Source organism: Hippichthys cyanospilos, chromosome 5, assembly GCF_059441005.1.
Source record: "Hippichthys cyanospilos isolate Australia breed blue-spotted pipefish chromosome 5, RoL_Hcya_1.0, whole genome shotgun sequence".
In the NCBI taxonomy this organism is placed as follows: Eukaryota; Metazoa; Chordata; class Actinopteri; order Syngnathiformes; family Syngnathidae; genus Hippichthys; species Hippichthys cyanospilos.
Window position 1 is genome coordinate 12,126,741 of NC_142373.1, and position 26,414 is coordinate 12,153,154.

A 26,414-nucleotide genomic window follows, 5' to 3' on the forward strand; every position below is an offset into this window, starting at 1 on the left:
ACACCCACGTTTAATCCCGAAATAAAATCAAGAAAGATGTCCGTTGGCGATGTTGTAGCAAGACTCTTCTTTGTCTAATCCGCCCCGCTATAAATGTGTGTGTGTGTGTGTGTGTGTTTGCGGCCAAGTGTGAACGGGCGCCGCCGGCCTTTGCATCAAACACACCCTTTGCTCAATTACAGCTCCGTTAACTCATCACCGGTTGTGCTCGTTTCGCTTCTTAGGATCCTGCTGGGATTTTTGAACTGGTGGAAGTGGTGGGAAATGGCACCTATGGACAAGTATACAAGGTTAGTGTATATATATATTTATATATATAGGTGTGTGTGCGCGCGCGCACACTTGTGTGTGTGTGTCATCCACGCCCCAGTTAGATATGGCGTGCACGACTTCCATTTGCACTGATTTAAAAGATTCTACCTCCTTGACAGGCTACGCGGCGCCATTTGCATGGGCGGTGTTAGTGCATTTGGCCTCGCTACAGTGCCCCTAAATGTCTCGGTACTCGGTGAGGGATTTAGGCCCGCCACATCGTCGGTTATCGCGATACAGTGTCGATACGATGACGTAGGACGTTTACGTTTCTTCGTTGATATCATAATGCGTTTTTATTTCAAATGCAAGGGGGGGGGGCAGATGATTATAGTGATAAAATTGGAGGAAAGGATTGGCATATTTTTTTCAGTGACTTTGATACACTTTTTTTTTTTGCTTCGAACACAGGTGTGAGTCATTTTAGCTTGTGGGCCTTATGGAGGAAAATCTATTGCCAAGAGGGTCGGACCAATAAAATCATGGTGTATATATTTATATAACTTTAAATCAACAACTTCAAATGTATTAGTATATTTTATCACTGTCCAGAATTGTACTAATAAAACATTATCATTACGAACAATCATATAGCATTTCAAGTTATTCATTTATTTAACAAACGGATCATTTTTATACTTTACAAAATAATCTCGCAGGCTAGATTAAACCCATTTGCAGGCGAGAACCAGCCCACGGGCCAAATGTTTGACACCCCTGTTTTAGACAAATCTTTAACCTGTATAAATGCTGTAAAAAAAAAAAAGTAGGTAACAGTTGTTGAAAGTTTTTTTATATTGCTTTGTCCTTGTGTCAGTGTTAAAAAAGATAACACTTTAGATATACCATTTTTATAGATAATAATCTTATTAAGAGTCATCAAGGCAAGCAGGGGGGCGTGAAATGTTTTCTCTTTCCTAGGAGGTGGCTTTGCAAAATATAATTGAGAAGCACTGTCTTGATATAATATTAGGGTACCGGCCAATAGAATGAGCCGCTTGGTGATTTTTTTAAAATTTTTGTTTTTGTGCTTTTTTTTTGGGGTGGGTCCGTTGTTCATAGAAAAAACAATGTGCTCAGGTTGAAATCTCGTTTGGTCTTTTTTTATCCTATGAATCTTTGAACTCCATAGCCAAATGAGGAAAAAAAACAAAACAAACTTTCACCATATTAATTTTTCTGTGTAATTCCTGATTTAAAATATTAACATTTGTGGAAAACCACATGAAAAATGAACAGACAAACACCTTGCGGTGAGCCCACTCTCTAAAAATCTCTGAAAGATTTACGCTACTAAATGGTGGCAAAGCTTTACTTTTGTCTAAGTGAAGCTCCTCAATTCACTTTTCATAGTCCCTTGACACCAAAGTGCCAAAATCTAGCAGTTAAAGCACTGTTTTTGTGTGAGTGAAACGCCTCAACTTGCTTCAAAGTAGTGCCTCAATTCCTTGACAGCAAAAGCTAGTGACAAAGCACTGCAATGGTTGAAATTAGCTCCTCAACTCACTCCCAAGTAGTACCTTGGCACCAAGGTGTTGCAAGAGCACAGTGAGGCCTGAGACACAAAATAAGCAATAATAACTTCAATTGTTTTGTAGTGGTCTCCAAATGTTGTATTTATAAGGCGCATCGAGTTAGCCCATGTGAAAAATAAAATAAAGCTGTCTTGGCTAGTAGTAGTGGTAGTGAGAGTTACACAAACTGTTGTTCCTTATTTCCACTTTGTACTTGAATATTTGTGACGAGAAAAAGGCAAATCTTGGCTGTTATGAGTTTAGATTAAATTTTCCATGAACCACAACATTTTATCCATTGTTTTCACGGCCCTTTGCACGCATCTAACCTAGAAATGCTGAAACGTGACAGGACCGAGGAGCGATCGGAAAAATAAATATGAGGGGAAGCAAAAGTGGAAATTATAAAGGAAAATCACACGTCATCGTAGTAATAACACCGGCCTCAAAAATACGAGGTTGTATTTCTAAAGAACCATGGGGTACTTTTTAGTGCACACACGGAGGGTGGGCTGGGAATCCCCCCGTAACCTGGCAAGGAACTAATTTATCCTGTTTTTACGACTCTTATCCCACACTAAATAGAGAAGGTAAAAAAAAAAAAAAAAAAAACACGCTCGCGAGGAAATACGAGGAAAAGTGAGGAAGATGTTGACATGCTGACATTTAATAAACACAACAAAACAAGAAATGATTGGATGGTAAAACTCACTTTAGCGATGTATATGCTACACCTGTAAAAGCCGATGGTGACTTAATGCTCATGCGTTTAAATATTTCACGTTAGCTTTTTCGGCACAGAAACGGCAAAATTTCTGGATCAGTAAAACAAAGCTATGTTTTTTTGTTATGAGTTAACATGTTGTTGTGAGTTATTATGTGATAAAGTTGCAATTCAGTCAAGATTGAAGATAAATGCTAGGGTAAAGTGTTTTTATGAGTTGTGTTATGTTAGATTAATATCTCACTCTAAGATTTTCATTGTTAGCATTGGTAGTTAGCATGCATTAGTCGTATTGTCCAATCATCATTCTGTGAGTTATGCAAGACAAAATTAGATCTGATTGTCATGACTTAATTTTCTAGTTGTCAGGAACAACAGTATTAAAACATTGATATAGATTTTAATTTGAAAGTGAAAATGCCGCATGGTGCATCCGGAATGTATTCAAAATGTAGTCACGTTTTGTGTTCTATTGATGTTGTTTTTAAATAAATTTGTAAACATTTGGAAAAAACCCTTTTCAGAGCTGCAACACCACAAAATGTGGCGAAAGTGAGGCAGACTGAATATTTTCAAGATGCCACTCCATGGCCCGGAATTTTCAATACGCATATACTGAACGGTATAATAGTTATCGGTTCTGTGGGAAAAAGTCCAAAGCACAGTGTAGTCACATGGACTCATGCCAAGAGAGCTTACAGACGTTCCGGCGATACAAAGTGGACCGACGATGGCGTCTGTTGTAACCTTTTCACCGCACAGGAAGTGATACCGCGATGACAAATATGCGGCCGGGAACTTTTTCTGCTCTTATCTTCCATGACCTTTCAACAGCATAACAGCAAACAAGAAGTGGGCTTTGTGGAGAAGCTACAGCGCTAATATTATTTTTGAGGTCCGCGTGGATAAATATTAGCTTAGCCTTTAGCTCTCGCCGACGCCCTGTCTGACTTTACAAAGCCTATTTGTGCAAAGTTGCATTTGGGTAATGATGGAAGTCGCAGAGCAGCTCAGGATGTGATACCGCAACATTTTGATGATATTGTGATATTTCTATTATATTTCTTTTATTGTAGCAAGACATTTCTGCGAATCAGACCCGGTCTGAGCTGTGAGTGAGACTGTTAAGAAAAGGACTTAGCCCCTAGCCCTTGAATAATAACACAGCTTATTCCAAACCCCCACCCACGCCCCAAGGCCTCATGGTCCGTCTAGTCCGACTCCTTAGTGACAGTTGTTCATCCGTCTGAGCTGCTGTGTGTATTATGTGTGTTTGTGACTGTACGGGTGGCCATCTGCCGCCCGTCAATTCAGGGAGCTGTAGCGTGGATTGTTTATGAAAGCTAGGCTAATGCTAGCATCCCCATCAGTAGTTCTTTGTCATGGACTATTAATGTATATTTGCTTTGACGGGTCGGTTTGTTGTTAGCATGCTTGGCTAGCACTCCGGTAAAAAGAAGGCTTGCTATGGCTCGAAACTCAAGTAGAAACTTCCATATTTGAATCGTTGGTATTTCGCTACGATTGTAATGTGTTCCTTTTAAAGCTAATGCTAGCAAGGCAAGGTATGGGTAGAGCAACCTGTCTACACTACACATAGCTTGAACGCTTGGCTAATATGCTAAAATATGATAAACAAACTCACCTTGACAGTTGTTGGTGACTGTGGCAGCTATGGTTAGCATTCTAAGCACATCAATATTTCACAGAACATAATGTCTATTTTGTTTCAGCATCAGCGAGGTTAGGTGCACTAACAAGGAATCTCATTGTATGCCAAGGGACCATTATTCAGTTCATAAAATTGTTGATGTCTCAAAAAATAGGGTAACAATTCGACGGGGTCGACTTTTTTATTCGGTAGCCACTCTGTCGTAGCATTAGCGCCAGCACTCTCATAATCATTTTCTGTATCTTGAATTCTAATTTTAGAAAGGCTAAACACACTAGTAATTATGTATAGTTTATATACACACTTTTTTTCTCCTGGTTGTCATGGCAACATACAGTCCCACGTTAGGGCCATGTAGCTCCTGTGTGTTGTGTAACCACAGCCCCGAATATTGTTAGCGTTTTGTTTTCATCCGCTTTGACTGGGCTGGTCCTGGCCGGTCACATGGCCATCCCTCCCGCCACGCTATTGGCCCCCGGCGCTCATCCTCATAGAGCAGCTGACCGGGATGCGATCCTCCTATTGGAGTAGAGGCTGTAAGAGCGTGAGCGTTCCTCCTGTCGCCGGGCAGACTCTGCCGGCTTCCCGCCAGGTCTTTGCTGTCAGGCCGGACAAACTTCAGGCGGGAGTCGCTTGGTTGCCATGGCGATGCGTCTCCCCTCTTTTCTAATGAACGCCTGTCTGTTTCCTGGCAGATTAAGTCAATTTGTTGATGCTACCGTTCTTGTTTGTGGAAAAATAAGAAGCTTTTTTTTTTTTAGGGAAACCTATGTGATTGTTATTAGATTGTTATTAAATTTTTATCCTTTAATCTTTATTTGAGTGTAATATATCCATATTTCGCACAGTTAAAGTTTGCCAAATTGCCATATCCATTCTTTTTTTTCTTAACTATTTTCAAGTGGGATGAGAGCCACAGAGATTCTGCTTTCTTAATTTGTATTCTTTAGATTATATTGTGGCAATAAACGTAACAAATGATCTGCTGCCTTTTGACATTGCGCCCTTCAAACCGAGAAACCACAAAAGAGATGATCTGGAACATCTGTAATACAGGTTACATAGAACTTGGTGATGCACATCATAATGTATAAAATTGTGCACGTATTTTGCAAAGGGAGCTATGCCCCCCCCCCCCCCCCCCCCCCCCCCCAACTGTAGGTTATATCCCATCTATTTTTAGCATGCGGCGGCACAGCGGAATTGTGGGTCAGTATGTTGCAGGAGGGGCAGAGCCGCCTTCAAACGCACATGCCGTCATGCCTCCAAGGGTGGAAGAAAACGGCTGACACAGGGGCAAGGGGGTGGTAATCTCCTGCAAAGTAGCTGTGTGGAAGGTACACTGTTTGGAGCTATTTGCCAAACTTTGTCAGAAAGAGTCTGATACGGACTAGCAGCTGTCTATAAAGAATATATATATATATATATATATATATATATATATATATATATATATATATATATATATATATAGTATTTTTAGAACAATTAGTGTAAAAAGAGACTTAGAAAGGGAGGTGCTATTTCAAGAAGCGTCAGATCAGTTACAGTATAGTGGGAGATCATTTTGTTGTGTTCAGGGCCTCCCGTTACCCGATCCTCACCAATTTTTACCCGCATGCTTTTTTGTTTTTCCACCATGTTACTCAACAGGCCTCGCCCTTCCTCCTCGCCGGCACTTGACCCTGTATTTACCCCCCCATCGAACCCCCTTATTACCCCCGCAGGCCTTTTTTGAAGGAATGTGATGAAAGCGTTTGCGCAAAACGTTCTGGGCGGTCTGATTCTGGCCACGCCCGCCATGCCAAGTGAATATATATATATATATATATATATATATATATATATATATATATATAGGATGTATTTAGCTTCAATGTAAACGATGGTCGTGGAACGCCTACATCCTGTGTGTGTTGGCATCTGTCTGCCAGCTGCTCCCCATCATAAATCTTTGATATAGAATTAAAACGAGTCCAATGTTTATTGAAAGTCAAAGACATTATTTTTTTTTGACACCATTAAGTAAAATGGCCCCAGTGAGCTTAACATGCATGTTCATATAAACAAAAAAAGCACAAAAAAAACGGTTTTTTTTTCTTGTGAAAGACAATAACCTTTTTGCTAGTTGGCTTCTTTTTGTTTGTGAGTCCTGTTTCCTTTCTGTAGTTTGTTGTTTGTTGTTGAATTTAAATTCTATGAACTCAAGAGTTTTGTAACAGACAATTAAGTCGTAAACAAACCTGACTTATAATTTTGTGTACATAAAATGCTTTTGACTTGCCAGTGAACTGAAGTTAGTTGTTGAGAGAGAGAGAGGGAGAGAGGGAGAGAGAGAGAGAGAGAGAGAGAGATTTTTTTTTACAAGTTTGTGTAAATATGGCTGGTACTTATCCATCTACTAATCAATTATTAAAGTTATTAAATGATTACTTTTATACTCAACCCCTGTGCAGTATTTAGTCCAATCTTTGTTGTTTATATCAAAGGCATTTCACATCAAAGAGAACGCGTTGAAAGAAGACATCGAGAAGCTGAAGTTTCACCCAGATGGTGACAAGATGCCAAATTTTAGCATGGCTCAACCATTTAGTTATCACACTGCCAGGAGTGTGTCATCCCTTGGCAAAAATACTGTGAGAATGAAGTGGAAAAAATTACCCAAAAATAGTCAAAATCCCGTAATTGATTACTGAGTACTAGCTATTCTTAGATTTCATGTCTGGATTCTTAAAAAAAAGAAAAAAAATACTTTTTGGGGACTAAATGAGTTAAAGGCAATTAACGTCCAAAAAATGTCCAATGACTTTTTAGTAAATATACAATTTTTCATTAAACAATGAAGCTACTTCAATGCAACACAAGACCGAAAGAGAATCATCTTCTTACTGGAGTTGATGATGTCATCACAATGCCTTTGTCCTAAAAGTTTGCCTTGTCCGCTTTTAATCCAAGCCAAACAAAAGACTTTTTTTTTTTTTTTGGTTGGCGGGGGTCAAAGACAAATGTTCCCCATGTGAAACCAAGTGTTACCTCAGCAACAACACTGACCACAAAGCTGGCGTCATTGATATTTACGGCCGCCATTCAAGCGCAGAGACAAACGGTTTGCCCACCCGGCCCTTTGATCCATGACGTAAATGTTTTGAGTTGCGTTAAAAATTGAATTGTCTTTTCGTATCGATGGAGCTACGACGCTCGCAATGGAAGAGGAGTGTCATTCTTTTAACGTTAGAACCATTGATGCCTCGACTGAAAATTCAATTGACCGTTTACAAAATCAAAGTAAATGAGCTACAAAGCGATGATGCTAACATTGTTAAGTCAAATTCATCTTGACTACAAAAACATGGAAGGTGAATTAAAGCCTGAATAGTGTTGTTGTTTAGCGATAACTTAGTTGATTATGCTGCGTTGTCTTTGATGTTTGTGTGTTCTTTGAAGACTGTAAATTCTTTAAATATTTGTACATAAAAATATCTGTGAGACACAGTTTTACTGGATACCTAAAAAAAAAAGCTCATAACTGAAATTTATGAAGTACCGACGCCCCCACTGTCTTTTACAAGCCCAAACATGAATCTCATTGAATAATTGTATTTGTACATGTTAACAGGAAGCCTGTATGTTTTATCCAAAATATTATAGTTATTGTTATCATAAATGGTGTTCTATTTCAGGGAGTCGTACAGCTGGCAAAAGTAGGCCAGCGACATCTCTGACACAACCCAGACACGCTTGACCACGCGGGCGCACCGACGCGCTCCATTGCTCACACGTGCCATTCAAACCAGACACGTCTGACATGATGACATGGCCCACCGCACGTGTGCACACGCGGATGATGCTTAGTGCAGTCTGTTAGCATTAGCGGGTTGTAGCGAGACATTAATATCATCCCTGCTCATAGAGTTAGTATAGCTAGCAACTTGGTTTCATTCTTGACCTAGTTTGTACTTGTATTTTGTCGATGTGCCTTTTTATTACTAGGAATCGTACTGTTTAGAGTCACTTCATTCACAGATGCTAATGAGCTAATTGAGTTAGCCGCCTTGTCTGGCGTCACCGCTCCCCGTCTATTTGAGATAGGCTCTGTTGCCTTTAAGCAGCTTCTGCTCGACGGGGATTAGTCACATGTCATTCGCTTCTTTCCGCTGCATGTAAATTCCCCAACACTACACTTAAGGTATTACCTTACACAAGCCCCAATTGGGGAGGGAGCGGTGGCAACATCCAGCTAGCTGTTTTTCACCGCAAAGCTATCATCATTTCGCCAAATCTGACTAAGCATCAATCAGTAGTCGGGTCTCCGAAAGGCCAAAAACAGAACCTAAACAGAACAATATGGCGTCCTTTTTGCATGTTTTCTCGCGACAGTCGGTATCAACCCCTTAAGACCCCTGAATACCTTCTAAATGTTTGAATAAAAGTCCAAATACGCGTCATCTCGCCTTTCTCCAACCTTTTGATGATATTCAGCTTTCTTTCCATCGTAACGTATTGGCTTTCCTTTTGGCTCAATAAGGATAGATCGAAGATTCTGCTTTCTTTTCTTGGGTCCTTGATGTGAAAAAAAAAATGTAAAAACGGTGTGGATACCAAGAAAATTACGGAGCGCAAAAATGGAAACAGCGTAGTTCCAGTACTGCATAACCTGAGAATTCCCTGTACAAACATGCCACCCACAAAAGAAACATGCATCAATGAAGGAAAATAACACTTTAAACATAATAACAAATAAGCTGACATCCTGTATCGATTCATATAAGACACGCCGAACAAATATCATGCCGTTAAGGTCAAACTGGGTTTGGGAGCAGGATTTTCCCAACCGCTGTGATAGCATCTCTGTTCACCAGCATTTAATTAGCGCAGCGCTATTAGCTTCCATCCCGACATGTATCCTCGTCCCAGGCCTCCGCTTGTGACTGACTAACAGGATTTAATAGCGTCCTAGCGCCGATTCATATCTCCTCAACCTCCCAGTCAGCCGCCATCAACGCTAATGAGCCTCAGCCGGGGAATAACAAGCTTCCTTCCGGTGGAGAGAAGAACTCCGAGAGGCTAAAAGTAGCCCGCTGGCTAACTACGTTATGGAAAGTTGCACCCGTGGCCAGAATGCCACCGCCGTACTACGATGGGATCCCATGACACTCGTCACCCCCCACGCACTCTCTCCTCTCATGCGTTACTTCAGCCAAAGGAAGGCCTTGTTTATTTCTTCACAGGGTGCGTCTGTGGACAGCTTTAATTCTTACTGTTCTGAAGGGCTTCAACGTATTATTATCCTGCCAATTAAATCACTTTAATATACAACAATATGACACCTGTACTGTGTTGCTTATATACAGCAACTGTAAAAGGTGGGGGTGCATAAATTTAAAATAATCAGCAAATATCGGCCGTTTTGCTGATTTATTTTTGGTCGGTGTTTACGTCCGGGCCCTACTTTTTGTGCCCCGACGTATTATTTTTTTATGGAAGAGCTTGAATTCTTATTATGTCAATTTCAGTCAAATAGCTTTCCCGGCAGCTTTAATTTTCATACCTTGAATTTCACCTCAAATCTTTTTTGAAGGGGGTTGTCTTTAGCCACTTTACCCACTGTGGAAGTTATAACTTATTTTGTTTTAGATCATTTATATTTGCATGTGTGTGTGTGTGTGTTTACATAGCAACTTGCACCTGGCCTCTTGTGCAATGATTCAAAGCCCAGAGGGGGCGCAATAAAGAAGGCCTTGTCCCTCTAATGTCACACACGCGCACACACACTTTCAGATGCCAGTGTTTGTGTGTGTTTTATAAAATGACACCACTGCCCTGGCATTTCCTTTTGGGGGTGGGCATCCAGCCCCCTCCTTCCTCGTCTTCATCCTATCTGCGGTAAATGTAGTGCGTACACTTTTACATGCACACAAATGCTTACCTTTATTTCAGTATATCATTTAGCGATAGTATAGCATCAAGCAGCATTTTCTTGACTTTCCTCTAAATTCCGTGGCAGCAACAATACCTAAAATTAGCTCATTTTCGTGGCAGCAACAATACGTAAAATTAGACTGTTACGGATATCATGTAAAACTCAGACACTTTTATCTTAGTTGTCTTTCTTTGTTTTGTGGTTAGCTAGCTGACACACGAAGGAGCTTTGTCAATTCTGCATGAAATAACGGCTGCGGATTCTTAGTCGTTAGCATGTTGACAAACGTGGCAGTTGGAAGTTTAGAGGGGGTTGCGGTTGGATGACCGTGCGTGAAGGGAAGTTGAGCACTGTGAGTAAATCAATTCATGGACAGCTGCCCATGTGACCCTTTCAAGCCGCCACGCTGCTGACTGAGCGTTTTTTGTTCTTCGGCCCGGCGACAACGTTAATACACAAAGACACAGTCTATCCTGTTTATTACTGGAACTAACTTCCAAGTTTTGGGTTCTTTTCGCTTTTTGTTTTTCTTGTTGTGTTTATCACACATGCTAGCGTTTTAGCAATTCTCATTTGAAATACAGCGCAGGATGGAAAAAGTTTTTACATCTCCTTCAGTACTTTTTATGCCCAATCCACTTTGCTCTCTTTAAATGTTAGCAACCAAACTCTTAGCATTTTAGGCTCCCCTTGTACATCCTAGTCTGGGTGTCCATCCTAGTGCCTGTTCCACCGTCCGTCCTTGGTTAACGATCTAGTGGCTCCATCATAAAATGTGTCCGAAGGGTTGTCCTTGACGTTGTCTAACATGAACCCAAATGTCCTCTCTAGCCTCTGTTTTAGTGTCCGTATCAACGTCTGTCCTTTCGTATGTCTTGGCCTCTGCCTAAGCATCGTTCGTAATGTTCATCTTAGTGTCCATCCTAAAAACCCTCCCAGCAACTGCTTTAGCATCCATCCGAATTGTAATTGACCTTACATCAATCCTAGCGTCCATACTTGTTTCTGTGCTTGCGTCAGTCCTACCTTACGTCTAAGTGTTTGTCCTAGTGTCCGCCCTTGTCTATCCTAACGTCCCTCCTACATCCATCCAGTTATCAGTCAAAACATTCATTATAAAAATCTGTCCCAGTTTTATGTCTTCCGAATGTCTGACCTAACACTCATCCAGGTGTCCATCAAAGCATCCGCTTAATTGTCTTTTTGCTACCTTTGCGTCCTATTGTTTGCCTTAGATTAATATTTATCATCTGTCCCAGCGTCCGTCCTAACGTCCTTTCCACTGAAGACAAAGGGATGATGTCATGCCCGGAGAGTCTTAAGTGTTTTATAATCGTTACAGCCTGTGAAGTCACCACGTGGCGACGCGTTGCTCCTTCCCACACGAGCGGCCGTTCATTTCAAACAACCCAGACAACATTTTTTTTTTTTTCTATTGCAAGAGTTAGGATTGGCGTCGCAACGTTTATTTTGGCTTTAGCTTTAGCCTGAAAAGGCAGTAGGCCAGGCAAGTGCATGTGTGTGTGTACGTGGAGTTAGAAAGCGATGACTTAGCAGTGCTTGCTACACCGACTTATTTTGCTCTGTTTGGTATTTCTGCTCCGTTTGTATTTGCATTTAATGGCTGGCGAAGCTTAAGCGCTTCTCCGGCCTGCTTCTGTTTCGCATTTTTCTGCGCTACGCGAATGATGTTGTTGTGAAACCACTCGGGTCTGCGGTTCTTTGTTGTCTTGTGATTCCTGACAATAAACAGTCTCCTTGTCTTGTGATCCCCACCCCATGAAAACTTTATTGATGTGCCTTAATGCCAGTTGCATTTGGGGTGCTATCTCGCTAGCTGATAGCATACCAGCTGTTAGCATGTTAGCATTTTTAGCAGTTCTCGTTGAAAATAGCACTTCTCGCTACACATTGTGACACATTCCAAATCCCTCTTGTCCTTATGGTCTTGGTATTTGGAATGCGAGCAATCTTGCTTGTAGCATAACGGCCGCTAGCCTGTTTGCATTTGAACAATTCACACATTTGCACAGCCAACATGTTCAAGTGAAAACATAATCACTTTTTTTTTTTTTTTTGCAACACCATATCAAAAGCCAAGACATTTGTTGCGGTATAGTAAGCTTTATTATGTATTTATCTATTTTTTTGTCTTTGTCACTTGACACTTTCTTTTACTGTTGTCCTCAGGGTCGACATGTCAAGACGGGGCAGCTGGCGGCCATCAAGGTCATGGACGTCACAGAGGTGAGTTGGATTTATTTGTTTTATTTGGCGTCTTTAAATGATAGCATAGCATTTGTGCTATGTTTTAATCTAATGAAAAGTTAGCCCAATTACGTCAGGCAAGCTTTGGTTGCTTTTTTAAACATTACTGTATTTTTTGTTGTAACTACTTTTTAATATAATTTTTTAGCAAATTTTTTAGCTCATTTAAAACATGTTTTACTCCACTTTTGCTTTTATATTGTTTAAGCTTTTGCAAAGGTGATTTTTTTGTGTCTTTTTTTCCATTTGACTTTTTTTTTAAGACATACTTATGCTTAGATGATGATATTACGCTAAGCTGTAGAACAGGGGAAATGGGAAGACTTGAAAAGCGCCTGGTAGAACGTGAGCTTCTGTTTGTCTTTTGAAGTTGACTGAGTTTCTTTTTGCAGTGTGTGTTTTGAGCACATCGGCATGCGCTCTGACCCACATTCCACTTCCTCTTCTATAACGGGATGGGAAGACACACACACAGGCAGAATAAAACACACTTTTTGGTCGTATGTGGTTTCCAGCTGTAGCGCATTTGCTTTAGTCGTCATGAGGGTTAAAAAAAAAACGTCAAGAAAGTAGCCCTTATTTTGACAACTTTTTTGCAATACAAGAGAAGTTAATGAAAAGCAGAGTAATCATGGGAGACATTCCTTTTCTTGAAAGCGGAGGTAATGTTCAAAAAAGAAGTCGAGGCTACACCCAGGTTTCTACCGATGTGACACATTTGGTGGACCTGTCACCAAGGCATGTGCGAGTTGCAGAATATTATTGCTTGAAAACTTTAAGCAAATATATTGTGATTTTATGTATAAAATGGGGACCACACTGGCAAGAGTGAATGTGTGTGAGTCACGCGCGCACGCACACACACACACACTAGATGACATCATCACAGCTTGACTTGAACGTGTCTGGTGTCCTTGGATGTTATCCTTTTTTTTTTTTCCTTAACGACAGTCACGTGCCATCCTCACAAAAATGGATGCCGCCAGTGGTTTAAACCGTGTTTAAGAAAACAAAGCTAAAATGAACAGCAACCTAGAATGTCGGGCAATGAGGGCTCCCTGCACGGGAATCAACTGGAATGTTGTCCTGCTGAGGAACGCTGCGGCTTCTTCCCACACAGCAAAACATGCACATTATGTTCACAGGACAACAGACGAGATAGAAATAGACTTTTTTCCCCCCCAAAAATGACAGAGTGCAGTCTGCATGCGAGGTTACTTTTTGTGATGTAGCAAAGCTCCTCTAATGGTGATGAATTAGTCTGCCCAGAGTATAAATAAACATTAATTGTTAGTTTTTTGGAGGCTTGTGAAGGGTACCAAATTCCTATTTTGATTGTTTTCCAAAGTCCTCCACAAGTAAAGCTGAGTTGAATTTAAATGTACTTTTCAATGTTTTTAATATGAATAAAAACAGATTCAAATTAAGTTAATAAAACAGATTAAAACGTGAGGACTTATCGCCATTTGCCACCTGTCTGCTTACTTCCTAAGTGATTCGTTTAAATTTGACTAATTGAAGTTTGCAATGAACTCAGGACGAAGAGGAGGAGATCAAGCTGGAAATCAACATGCTTAAGAAGTACTCACACCACCGCAACATTGCCACCTACTACGGCGCCTTCATCAAGAAAAGTCCACCAGGACATGACGACCAGTTATGGGTAAGTGCCGGGTCAGGGCCAATATCAGATTCTAACAGAATGATAACCTTGAGCAAAAATATCAGTAGTAAAAAATTGCTGTGTTTTTCACACATTAACAAAACGTCTTGATTTTTAAACTAAATATATAATACAGGATTTGTTACAATAGCAAATATTTACCACTCTAATAATGTAAATAAAGTCAAACCTTAGGTGAGCAAAATCCACAGCTCAACATTAAACGTATACATGAATTCTTGTATAAATTTGAACACATCAATTTATAAATGTGTACTTTGTATAAATAGACAGCACAACAATATTTTAAAAAAAGATTGATATGAGATCAACTACATCACTCCGCCTATTATGTGTATTAATAATTGGTACAATGTGGATTTTGTCATTTAATGTTGACACTTGAGCGCTTATTTTCTGCACACATATCCACGTGCACACAAATTCTCTCTCTCGCTCTCTCTCGCTTGTTAACTACTGACTAGTAGCCCCCTCACACCGTTCAGCGAGGATAAACTACCGAAAACTACCCACACTATTTGAAAAGGGGGAAAAGTTTGATTGGTTCCCCTGTTGAGCTATCCGCCTTCTCGCTCACTGCTAACGCGTGAGTTTTAAAATCATGGTATATTGTCAAGCCGGTTATGGGCTCATATCTTGCGTCTAATAATAAGATAAAATATAAACAAAACCCATGTCAGATTTATTTATGGACACCCCGACTTAGTTTTACGACTTCCTAAGAGCGGTTTCACTCTCCCTCCGAAAAGCAGTCTCATGTTTTGATGCCTTTCTACAGCTGTTGTAGTGGCGACCTCGTTTACGAGCCTTCCACTAAACTCTCAATGCATGCAGTCTTTGGACAAGCTCGCGCAACTGGACGTGACGTGACCATGTTGTGAAAATGTGGCGGAGATTCCGCCAAATGGGTCTTGGCTTTGGTGCCGTTGCCCTACTACTCCTTATGTCCTCCATCTCACGAGTATTCACTGTTCTAGTTGGTGATGGAGTTCTGTGGGGCCGGGTCCATCACGGACTTGGTGAAAAACACCAAAGGCAACACGCTGAAGGAGGACTGGATCGCTTACATCTCTAGGGAGATTCTCAGGGTCAGGATATGGCTCCTTTCCTTTTCACTTTGTTTTTTTTCTTCTTCAGTGACTTTACTCATTTTTGTCACAATTTTGCTTCCCAGGGCTTAGCTCACCTTCATGCCCATCACGTCATTCATCGCGACATCAAGGGCCAAAATGTGCTGCTTACTGAGAACGCAGAAGTCAAGCTCGGTATGAACATTTTTAAAGTCCTGAACTGTAAACTATTATGACAGCTAGCATGAGAACTCTCTGCATAGACCCCCTTGTGTTAATTTGGGATCGTCTGGCAGACGGGTTTAAATGTGATGAATGTATTAACTGCTAAAATGCCAGATTTTTATTCTGCTATATAGTAATGTAACAGGATGAGTAAATAAACCAACAAGCCCTGTGGTTGGGTATTGAAATATTTCTCACATGAGTAAATGCAATTCTAATATGATAGCATTTACTAACGAGTTAGCAATCTGGTAAGGAAGAACACTAGGAAGAACACCGCTCTGCAGTAGACCAATATTTCTAGACTCCATCAAACTTTGATGCTCTAAACATTGTACATTGTTCTTATTTCGCATGCTAACATTAGCTTTGCTAACATAACAAGATCGTAACGAAGTACAAAACGCCGTAAGATTTTACTTCATCAGTAGATGTGATTTCTAAAGTACATTTTTCAAATGTTACCTTGCATATAACAGCTGGCATGTGAAAATATAGCAAAATAGCAATCTGAACACAAAAGATGCTAAAGGCAGATTGATGATGATGTTCTGTGGTTTCCTGTAGTCCTGTACCATCAATAAAGTGCAGTCAATGCTTATGTAAATGCTATCATAATCAAATTGAACATGGATCTTTCCCTCCTCTTTAGTGGACTTTGGCGTCAGCGCTCAGCTGGACCGAACAGTGGGCCGCCGGAACACTTTCATCGGGACGCCATATTGGATGGCTCCGGAAGTCATCGCCTGCGATGAAAACCCGGATGCCACTTATGACTACCGGGTATTTACTCTACTGTTGACCCCTTTCAACACAGACCCCCATAACACTCAATTCATCAGAATTTTCCATGATTGTTTTTTTCTTTCCCCCTTTCTCCAGAGTGACTTGTGGTCCTGTGGAATTACAGCCATTGAGATGGCTGAAGGAGCTCCACGTAAGTCCTCCGAGGACTCCGAGTCCTTTTAAATATTTAGCAGTAATGAGTCACACTCACATCAAGTCTCTGACACTCCGTCGCAAAACTGAGTGAAAGGGGTCATAGTAATTATATTTACCACTGTCTTCTGATTCTATATATGAAACCAGCAAATTTGCAGGTGGACCCCGATTTTGAGTTGGTACCATAGACAACAAGATTTGGAAAATCCGGCTTAGATGGACAACTTGAACGAGGGCCATTACAATTCCAAATGGAATGAGATGCATCATTTTGTCTTCTCCACAGCGTTGTGCGACATGCATCCCATGAGGGCACTCTTCCTCATCCCAAGAAATCCCCCTCCGCGACTGAAGTCCAAAAAATGGTGCGCTTACTTTCTTTGTTGAACTGGCTTTCTCAAGCGGAAAACAAAATATGACGGGAAGATGTTGCTCGCAGGTCCAAAAAGTTCTTTAGCTTCATCGAGGGTTGCCTGGTGAAGAACTACACGCAGCGGCCGCCTACCGAGCAGCTGCTCAAACACCCTTTCATCAGGGACCAGCCCAACGAGCGGCAGGTGCGCATCCAGCTCAAGGACCACATTGACCGCACCAAGAAGAAGCGAGGCGAGAAGGGTGAGGACGAGCCGTCAAAGACACATCATTGAAGAAACGTTATCGGTTACATTGTCCGAGTGGTGCCCCCAAAACGCAGTCACGTTGACACAAAATGAAATACTCGTTCTGAAAGTAACCACACCATCAAAGACAATTTCAGACGTTTCAGACAGAATCGCATCAGACACAAGTCATATAAGGATGCATTTTGAGAGACAGGTCAAATTCCAAAAACCCAATGCTGAAGTCCATTCCATCAGACGCATTAGGTTAATGTTGTTGCACTTCACATTCTCTCCAGATGAAACTGAGTATGAATACAGCGGGAGTGAAGAGGAGGAGGAAGAAGCATCAGAGCAAGAAGGAGAACCGAGGTGAGACAAACAAGCAACACGGGAAGTCTGCACTTTAAGGCTCGTTATTTATTTATTTGTCTTTGTAGCGGGGTGTGGGTGTTACTGTACACACTTGTGGGTACTGGATTGACAAATATCGGAATTATTTTGGCCATTTCCATGGCTCCTTCAAAGACTCCGATTGAGACCTAATCTCTAGCATGAATATGAGATAAACTTAAGAGTGCAAATTTGCAAAACATTTGCGTATTTAGTCACAACAAGTGGTGGCCAAATATGATGACTCGTCACAAAACACGAAACTCAAATAACTCAGCTCACGAACGTTTTAAATATTCTGGCCCTGAAGCCAGTTTCACTTGTCAACATAAACTTTAGAATACATGTCTATCATGTGTAAACTCACAAAAAAAGTTCTGCTTGACAAGGGTTAGAGAAGAGAGCTTCCATTTTGTTTTGTTTTTTCTCAATGTCCTTAGAATTGAAACAATATAATAATAAATAATCAGCTCCCATAGCCAGTTTGACTTTACCCTGACAAGTGGTCATATTGGACATTGCCATGGATACTAATAATTGTTTGAAAAATTTAGCCCCAGTTTCATTTTGGAAGTTGAAATCAGATAAACATGTCAAATACGTGTATACCCACACAAAAGAAACAGATAATACACAGGAAATCTGCCATTTTGGCTCACCGTGGCCATTTCCTGAGTTCTTCTAGAGCCGCGTGACGTTTTGGTCCAAATCGGAAAATTTGAGATATGGCGCTCAATTGAAAACGTTTTCTATCATGTGGTGTTTTGACAGCTCCATCGTCAACGTGCCGGGAGAGTCGACGCTGCGTCGGGATTTCATCCGTCTGCAGCAGGAGAACAAGGAGCGCTCGGAAGCGCTGCGCCGCCAGCAGCTCCTACAGGAGCAGCAGCTGCGAGAGCAGGAGGAGTACAAGCGCCAGCTGCTGGCCGAGCGGCAGAAGCGCATAGAGCAGCAGAAGGAGCAGCGGCGGCGGCTGGAAGAGGTCAGCGCACAATATTTTCTTTCTTTGTGCCGCCATGAAGCAGCGCTACATTGACATCATGTATTAGTGATTTTACTGGCTTAACTATGAGTTCATATACTTTGTTTTATCATATTTGTCATATTTGCATTCAGTTATCGCGTATTTGCTTGTCATTCTACATCGACGAGTCATGAAAGTGTTTTGGCAACAACTCTTCATGACTCTTAACAGGCAGTACGCTTGTGGCTGCGAGTGAGAAAGTTGTGCGGAGACGTACATGGTGGGGGCTGAGCGCAGGCATGAGAGACAACACAGGCTAAGCCTGACTCGAAGCTTGGGAATGGGGGGCGGGGCTAATGCTTGAGGCTGCGGGGAGAGTTTGCTGCCACTCACCACGCGCTGATGCACTGTGTTGTAAAATAAAATTTGTCTGTATTACGGTTAGGACATCACTGGGCATGGTCCCCATTAATAGCAAAAAACAAGGTAACACCGTATATTGTGTTCCGACTCATTTTTGCATTCAAAAAGCACTTTTTAATTTTAATTTTAATTTTGAAAAAACAAGTATCTCGTGTAACTGCACCTAAAGAAACGTCTGAAAATAAACCTCTTTGGCAGCAACAACGTCGCGAGCGCGAGCTGCGTCGGCAACAGGAGCGCGAGCAGAGGCGGCGTGAGCAAGATGACAAAAGGCGCGCCGACGAGTTGGAGCGTCGCCGCAAAGAGGAGGACGAGCGGCGGCGGGCTGAGGAGGAAAAACGTCGGGCTGACAGGGAACAGGTGCGATGACCAATACAAAAGGGCCGACTGATGCTGCGTTTTTGTTTTGTTTGGTGTGTTTTTTTGTTTTGTTTTATTTTTTCGCGTCTTAATGCTAGCGGTTGTGTTGGTTGGGCAGGAGTACATCAGAAGGCAGCTGGAGGAGGAGCAGAGGCACTTGGAGATTCTGCAGCAGCAGCTGCTACACGAACAGGCCATGCTGCTGGTGAGTCGCATGGTTTTAAAATTGTCTAGATGTATTTTGTCGTCACTTTTAAAAGTCATGTATGTGAACTTGGTGGCCATCTTTTCACGTCATACGAGAAGTGAAATGAGTGCTCAAGCAATTCGAGTTCCTCAGTTAAAAAAAAAAAAAAATCCTGCCTCAGGCAGAAGTCAAGCCAACCGAAGCAAGGGTTCAAACTATGCATGATTTAAAAATAAACCTTACCTTTCATCAATGCTTAGGTACACTTTTATTTTGAAGGTGATCCCTGCAGCATGTCAGAGCGTAATCATCACTGACACCAACAAAACTGTATTGTCCTGAAATCAAGTTAATTTGCTGATTATTCTAATTAAGAATGTTTGAAAAAGACTTTATTACGCTGACTTTGTGTGGCGAGCACTCATAGACAAAACAAACCATGTATGTCCACTTATGACGCAGGATTTTTCTCGTGAGCATAGCTGTTAAAAAAATCAATAAACATGTTGAATATACCCACTTTATGGGAATTTATTTTTGAAATTGTATTGTCGCATAGTACAGTATTTAAAAAAAAAAAAGTCCACTTTATGAAGACTTCTTTATGTTTGAAGTGATACTTCAAGACAAAACATGTCCACTTTTTGACTTGATTTCAACTTTTACGGTCACTTTTATGACATTTTTTTTAACATGAGAGCCATGAGAGCATTAGCGTAACAGGAAAAAAACATCCCCAAATACGATGACCTATTTCCTCCCGGGTCGATGTTGATATTTTTGGAGACATCAGGGGAGTCGTTACCGGCGGAGGTCGACGAGAGCATTCCCAGGCTGCTTTGAGAGTTCCTCAGTGATGATGTCACCAGGAAGTCTGTCATCTCGCAGGAAAGGAAATTGGGCTTTCCCATGTGTTCTTTCCAGATGTTGCCGAGGTGAAGTCGTCTTAGCCGTAGTCGGATGACAATCTGGTCAAGATGAGATGATGTAATCATGATGCTGTTGGAATTTTTTTTTTAAAGGGACAGTCAGCAATATTTAGAGGTCCAGTGTCTTAGATGATTAACATTTGAAACGAATGAGTTTCTTTCCATAGCAGCTATGTAAATGCTTGTTGTACCTTTGCTGGCTTTTTTTTTTTTAACTTTATCCATCCTTACTCTTAAACCATTTGTAGTGACTCCTCATGTACTTTTCCAGTTCTTTGTGTGGAGTGCCCCCCCTCCCCTCTTTTACTTCTATTCTTCATTCTCATTGTTTTATTTACAATTGGTATACAAACCCTTTTTTTTCCCCTTCCCTTTCTTTCTGTTTTATGTGCGGTTGGCATACAAACCAGAAACCCACTCGGCTGCATACAAGATCCCAACCGACATTAAAAAAGCAATTTAGAATGACAGTCACAAATTTGTCTTCCTTCACCAAAACATGGCGACAGCCCTCCATGTAATATGACCTATCATTATGTAATTAAAAAATGGTTAAAGAACACATTTATTTGTTTTATGTTATTGAATTTGATAGTGGATTTTTCAAACGATTAACGTTTCGCTTCATTACTAAATTTTACTGATTGTCCTTTCATTTTCTTGACGTCCTGGATATTCTACGGTACATGATCCTCATCAGTGCATTACCAAGCAACATTGTGGCCACACTGTTTATATTTAAAAAATAACTAAGTGTGGATTTGCCTCCTGACGAGTACAGTGACGTTCCGGAATATTCTTTGGCTTGATGTTGGCACTTAGGAGTACAAATGGCGAGAGCTGGAGGAGCAACGGCAAGCCCAAAAGCTCCAGAAGCAGCTTCAGCAGCAGCAGGCTTATTTGCTGTCCCTGCAGAACCAACAGAACCTGGACCCCGGTAGCCCCAAAAGCTCCCCTAAAAACCCGGAACACAACACAGAAGCGGAAAACATTTCACTTTCTGAATATGAGCCAGACGCAGAGGTGAAAACATCTGGAGGTGGCATCTGGATGAAGCTTTTTTTCCCCCCCTCCCTTTTGCTTGGAGTGCGCTGCTGGTGTGGGAGCTAATGCTATTAGCAAGGCTAATCAATTACAACTAATTTTTTGGGCGGTGTTGCTCTAACGTAGTAGAAAGCCATGTATTCACAGTGGAACTCCCAAAGTGAAGCACACGCTGTTTATCCACTTATTTTTTATCCACATATTCAAAACACTTTTTAATATTAGTGTCTCTGCACTATATATTTAAAAAAAAAACATGCATGTCCACTATATTGTCAATGGCGGTAAGAAAACAAATCACCAATATCCAATTTAAGATTCATTTTAATTTTAAAAATGACAGCATCAGTATAAAAAAAATCGCTGTATGAGTATTTTTACAACCTCTATGGCGAAACAATCCAAAGTAAGAAGCATGACAATTAGATTCTCAAGGATTTTTTTTTTTTTTTTTTTTTTTTACTTTGGAGGTTCCTCTACGCTAACTGAACGTGATGGTGTGGTGTAACAACGCATCGCTACGCTTGAGATGGGGGTGGACTAACAAACTATTTAGAAGCCACCAAATTGATGCTGAAACTTCCTGTTTTGTGTCTTCTCCAGGCGGACGAGCGCTATCGAAAGAACATCCAAGGTTCTCCTCAATCGGCACAGACCAAACCGCCGCAACCGCCAGTGCCGCCACGCTCCGAGTCCTCTTACCCCAACGGGAATGCCGAGGCCATGCATCGGCCTGGGGAGTCGCAGGTAATTAAAACATATAAATGTTTCTTACTAGTTTCACTTTGGAACGAGAAGTTTAGGAGGGTTTTTTTTGCTTGTTTGTTTGTGAATATATGCACAAGCAAGCCTGTCCCTGTGGTGAGAAATTAAAATCAAGTGAATTCCTCCTAGCAACAGGAAAATTGGTGGCCATTTCTAAAAGTCTTAAGGAGTCATGCTGGAAGATTGTTTGAAGCGACCACGTTACTAATTTGCTGCATTTCATAGTTGTTTTTTTTTATTTAATTCAGCTCCTGAAGGCGGTTTCACTCATCACAAATTTGGTGGTTCATGTTTATCATGAGTAGACCCACCAAAAAAGTTTCAGGAAGCCATGCTTAAAAAGACACAGCTGAAATTCTTTCCTCTTTTATGACTTTTCGTCACGTTAAACAGACGTTCTAACTTCTTTTATTGCAGCTTCTTCTCCTTTGCGTTTTGGATGCTTCTGGATATATAATTATGCTGCTCCTACTAACTTGTTGTTTGCAGCTTTTCTGACGTGTTCTTTTCCCAACAAGCTCAAAGGACAAATTTTCTGTTAGCTTCTGCATGCTCACCCTTCCCCTCCGAATGTTTTGCTTGTTAAGGTGCGGGCCCTAAAAAGCGGCGGCGGCGGCGGCGGCAACCCGCCGCCACAGCGGACCGCCCCCGCCGTGTGTCGCTCACATTCCTTCAGCGAGCCTCAGCATCCCCCTCCATCTTCATCATCCTCATCACAATCATCACACCACGCACGCACTGACGCACAAGCCCATCCTCAGACTAGACCCCATCAAGCGGTAACTCCCACTTCTGCGGAGGTACCACCCAGGGTAAGCACAGGATTGGTTGGTGATGCATTTTCACCTTAAAGTAAAAAAAATTATGAGTGAAAAAGTCAAGTGTAGAGGCTAAGCTAGTGAAAGGGCTAATATTTGCCTATTTGCAATGGACTGGCAATGCATAATTAAGTGCCACCAAACTATTCCAAATTCAATACATTGCCATTAAATAAATGCAATTACATCTGTACAATAAATAATTATTACACAAGCTTTACCATAAAAGTCAGTCATAAAGTTTACAATTCATTACGTTTCAACAAGAGGCAAAAGAAGAAAACTACAAAATAATGATAATTCCTTATCTTCAATTGATATGCAGCGGCCGCACTAACGAGCCTGATTTTTCTCATGCACGGCTTCTCTTGCATTGCACTTTGTCAGCCACGCGGACTACAAACATGGCGGCTAGCCGCAAGCCGTTTTGGGATGTCGTATTGTTTCTACATATTTTTGTGTGAGTGAACTGGCGGATGGTTTCGTCACAAAAAAAAGGTTCCCGTCAGGACGACGTCCCGCTCGCCGGTGTTGCCCAGACGAGACTCGCCTCATCGCCATGGCAATGTGCCGCCCGCTGGACCTGCTGTCAACCGAAACGCTGGCAGGTAATTAGCTGCTTTTCAAGAGAATAAACACAATGACTAGAAACATTCAATTTTAATTTAAAACTTGAAAGAGAATTTTAATTCTCTTATCTTCTATATTCTGACTTTTATTGTGAGTTTTCTGTGGTCAGTTTGAGACCAGTCAGATTTCTGACTTAAATCTGAATTCTCACTTTAAAGACTGAATTCTGACAAACTTCAGAAGTCTTATTTTGAAGGATTCTCATTACAAACTGAGAATTTTCATGTGCGAAAGTTTGAATTCCAAGACTCTGAAGTCTGAATTTTGACTTTAAAGTCAGTATTCTGAAAACAAAGTCAGAATTCTGAGCTAAAGGTTAGTAGAGGTCGGCTTGTCTTTGTCGCCATCGGCCATAATCCTCTTCCGAGCAACGGGACTGCAAGCAACGCGCAAAATTCCCATCCCACACACGCAAACGCACACACATCGACTGACCGTGACCTGTGTCCCGTCCCCCGTCTAGCACGGCCGAGCCTCGGCTGCTGTGGGAGCGGGTGGAGAAGATGATTCCCCGGTCTGCCGGAAGCGGCAGCAGCGGTGGCTCCGGCTCATCCAGCAGCTCTTCCAGCAACTCCAGCTCGCAAGCTGGCTCTGGAGAAAGGTTCAGGGCCCGCTGTGAGTGCTAACGACACGCGTGCGCTAAGGCCACGAGGCATCCCCAAAAGACAACAAATGTTTTGCCTCGTTCCTTTTTACCAGCCTCCTCCAAATCTGAGGGTTCGCCCCTCCAGAAGCCCGAAAACGCAGTTAAAAAAGCCGAGGACAGGCTGAGGCCCGCGAGACCGGCGGTGAGCGAGGGCTTAGCCTGCTAGCCGAAGTAGAGCTAGTTCATGTAGAATGACACTCTTTGCTTCCCCGCTAATAACAAACCCTTTGGACTATCCTCTGCTTGACTCATGTCTTACCTTTTTTTTTTTATACCATGTGTCAATGGTATAAAACAGAGTTGACATGGTAGAGAAATTGACCATTGCTTGCTTGCATCAAATAACGTTGCAATTTTTACAGTGGGTTTTAGGGTTTCTTTTTTAATTATTTTTTTTTTTTGAGTCATTTGACAAATTCTAGCTATTTAGCGATTTGTTAGCACCTTGCCGGAAATTGTAGATGACAAACGTGGACCATGATACAATCATATGACTTTTTTTTTTTTTTTTTTTTTTAAACCATGTCAACCAACTTGTGATCTCTACGACATACTAGAAGTTGATCTCTGGCAAAAATCTCCATGAGTTGACTTCTAGTGCGTTCACTCACAATATTTTTACCGTCAGCATCTGGCTGTTTTCCCATGTGTCAATTTATAGAAATGTAATTGTCCTAACTTTCCGCCTCAGATGATTTTCTTTGTCTACTTCTAGCAATGTTTGTTACCTTGTGTCAACATAAGCTGATTTTACCTATGTCGGCAGCTAACATTCTTCTCAGTGTTCAGAATAACTCATTAATTCTGCCCCTCGCAGCTGCCACTTCATCTTCTGGCTTCTTATTGGCTCGCCTGCTTTGGAGTAACCCCGCTTCACTTCTAACAGCATCCTGTTTGTTGCTAATTGAGTGTAAATTTTGAACACATTTTTTTTTTTTTTTTTCCTCCCCCAGCAGGACCTTACTGCGCTCGCTAAAGAACTCCGTGCCGTGGACGACGTCCGCCCCCCCAACAAGGTGACGGATTACTCCTCGTCCAGTGATGATTCGGATACCACGGATGAGGATGACGATGAGGAGGTGGACCAGGAAGGCGGCGAAGAATCCACCTCGGGCCCGGAGGACTCCAGAGCTGTGTACGTGTGCCGTTTATTCTACTTGTATACCACCACCGAGAGGGTCCGATTGACTGTTGTGGTAGCCCATATTTTTTTATTCAAGACTTTATAAATACCGTAAATTATTTCATAATTCACAAAACATAACTTATATATATTTATTAATGAGAAATTTGATGTGTTCGTTAGTGATTTAACAAAACTGTGCGATTGTAATTAAAACCAGTTTCCTCACGGGCAGGTCAACCCGCTTGAGTAACGGCGAGACGGAGTCAGTGAAGACCATGATCGTCCATGACGAAGGCGAAAACGACGCGGGCTCCACGCCATGCAAAGACAGTACCCTGGTAGTCCGACAGGTACCCAAGGTCCCAGACCGTTCTCCGCTTGCATGTTTGCATCACCTCGTTTATTTGTTTTTTTTCCCCCCCTCAGTCATTGCACGCTTCCCTCTGTTTCCTATCTTTTTCTTTGCATGCTGTGTTAATTGTCTTGCTGTACGTTGAAATCTGAGTGATGCTAATGCTACTAGCTCACATTATTACACTAAAGCAATTTTCTTTAGTTTTATTTACATTTTTTTGTTGTTGAATGTAAAACAAATCATTTTATATCTTTTTTTGTCAAAATGAGGGGTGATTTTGAGGATTAGAATCTAGTCATAGAATTAAGACTTGTAATTATCACTTGAAATTACTCAATCTCAACTTTTAGGGTTTTTTTTTCGTATTTGCCACAGATGGCAGTCAAAGTAGGTCTTCTCTTGGGGTTGCATCTTCATGTGTGTGAAATTTTCTTAATCGCGGAACTAACGTTTTTGTATGAATTATGTTACTAAATAGTTTACATTAGTTTGTTGTATTTTTTTTTCTTACTTGTATCATTTACTCCTTAAATATCCCTTAGAAGTGTTTGGTACTAATCTCCTAAAATATGCTTTCAATTTATTCATTTGAAAAACAATAAATTAACTTTTTTTTTTTTTTTTTTGCATTAAACCATTGCTTTTCACAAAAAAAATTGTTAGATCAGGGAAATTACTTTTTTCTCAAGGTGAATAATTTCCCTTTTCTCCTTAAAGGGATAGTCCACTTATTTAGCCATTTTCAACTCTAAAACATTAATATTTTGTGTATAATATTTTTTTTTTTACTAAAATTGCTAAATAGACTACCCTTTTGTTTTTTTTCATGACTTTATTGAATGGT

At 41.2% G+C, this 26,414-nt stretch overlaps 1 protein-coding gene across 5 annotated transcripts in view; it reads left to right on the forward strand.

The window, feature by feature from the left end:
• LOC148423551 (mitogen-activated protein kinase kinase kinase kinase 4-like) overlaps nucleotides 1-26,414 on the forward strand; it is a 33,127-nt gene that overhangs the window by 275 nt on the left and 6,438 nt on the right. For 2 of the 5 annotated variants that reach the window (XM_088414889.1, XM_088414890.1), the window contains exons 2-21: nucleotides 225-290; nucleotides 12,333-12,389; nucleotides 13,948-14,073; nucleotides 15,072-15,182; nucleotides 15,269-15,359; nucleotides 16,042-16,172; nucleotides 16,272-16,326; nucleotides 16,618-16,696; nucleotides 16,771-16,946; nucleotides 17,230-17,302; nucleotides 18,095-18,305; nucleotides 18,909-19,070; nucleotides 19,189-19,275; nucleotides 21,834-21,977; nucleotides 22,583-22,807; nucleotides 23,312-23,421; nucleotides 23,907-24,058; nucleotides 24,143-24,231; nucleotides 25,043-25,224; nucleotides 25,448-25,565. In XM_088414889.1, coding sequence (XP_088271015.1) covers nucleotides 225-290; nucleotides 12,333-12,389; nucleotides 13,948-14,073; nucleotides 15,072-15,182; nucleotides 15,269-15,359; nucleotides 16,042-16,172; nucleotides 16,272-16,326; nucleotides 16,618-16,696; nucleotides 16,771-16,946; nucleotides 17,230-17,302; nucleotides 18,095-18,305; nucleotides 18,909-19,070; nucleotides 19,189-19,275; nucleotides 21,834-21,977; nucleotides 22,583-22,807; nucleotides 23,312-23,421; nucleotides 23,907-24,058; nucleotides 24,143-24,231; nucleotides 25,043-25,224; nucleotides 25,448-25,565 — 2,445 coding nt within the window. Of the gene's footprint in view, nucleotides 1-224; nucleotides 291-12,332; nucleotides 12,390-13,947; nucleotides 14,074-15,071; nucleotides 15,183-15,268; nucleotides 15,360-16,041; nucleotides 16,173-16,271; nucleotides 16,327-16,617; nucleotides 16,697-16,770; nucleotides 16,947-17,229; nucleotides 17,303-18,094; nucleotides 18,306-18,908; nucleotides 19,071-19,188; nucleotides 19,276-21,008; nucleotides 21,210-21,833; nucleotides 21,978-22,582; nucleotides 22,808-23,311; nucleotides 23,422-23,906; nucleotides 24,059-24,142; nucleotides 24,232-25,042; nucleotides 25,225-25,447; nucleotides 25,566-26,414 lie in introns of all 5 variants that reach the window. The other 3 variants (XM_088414892.1, XM_088414894.1, XM_088414891.1) reach the window with 3 other exon arrangements.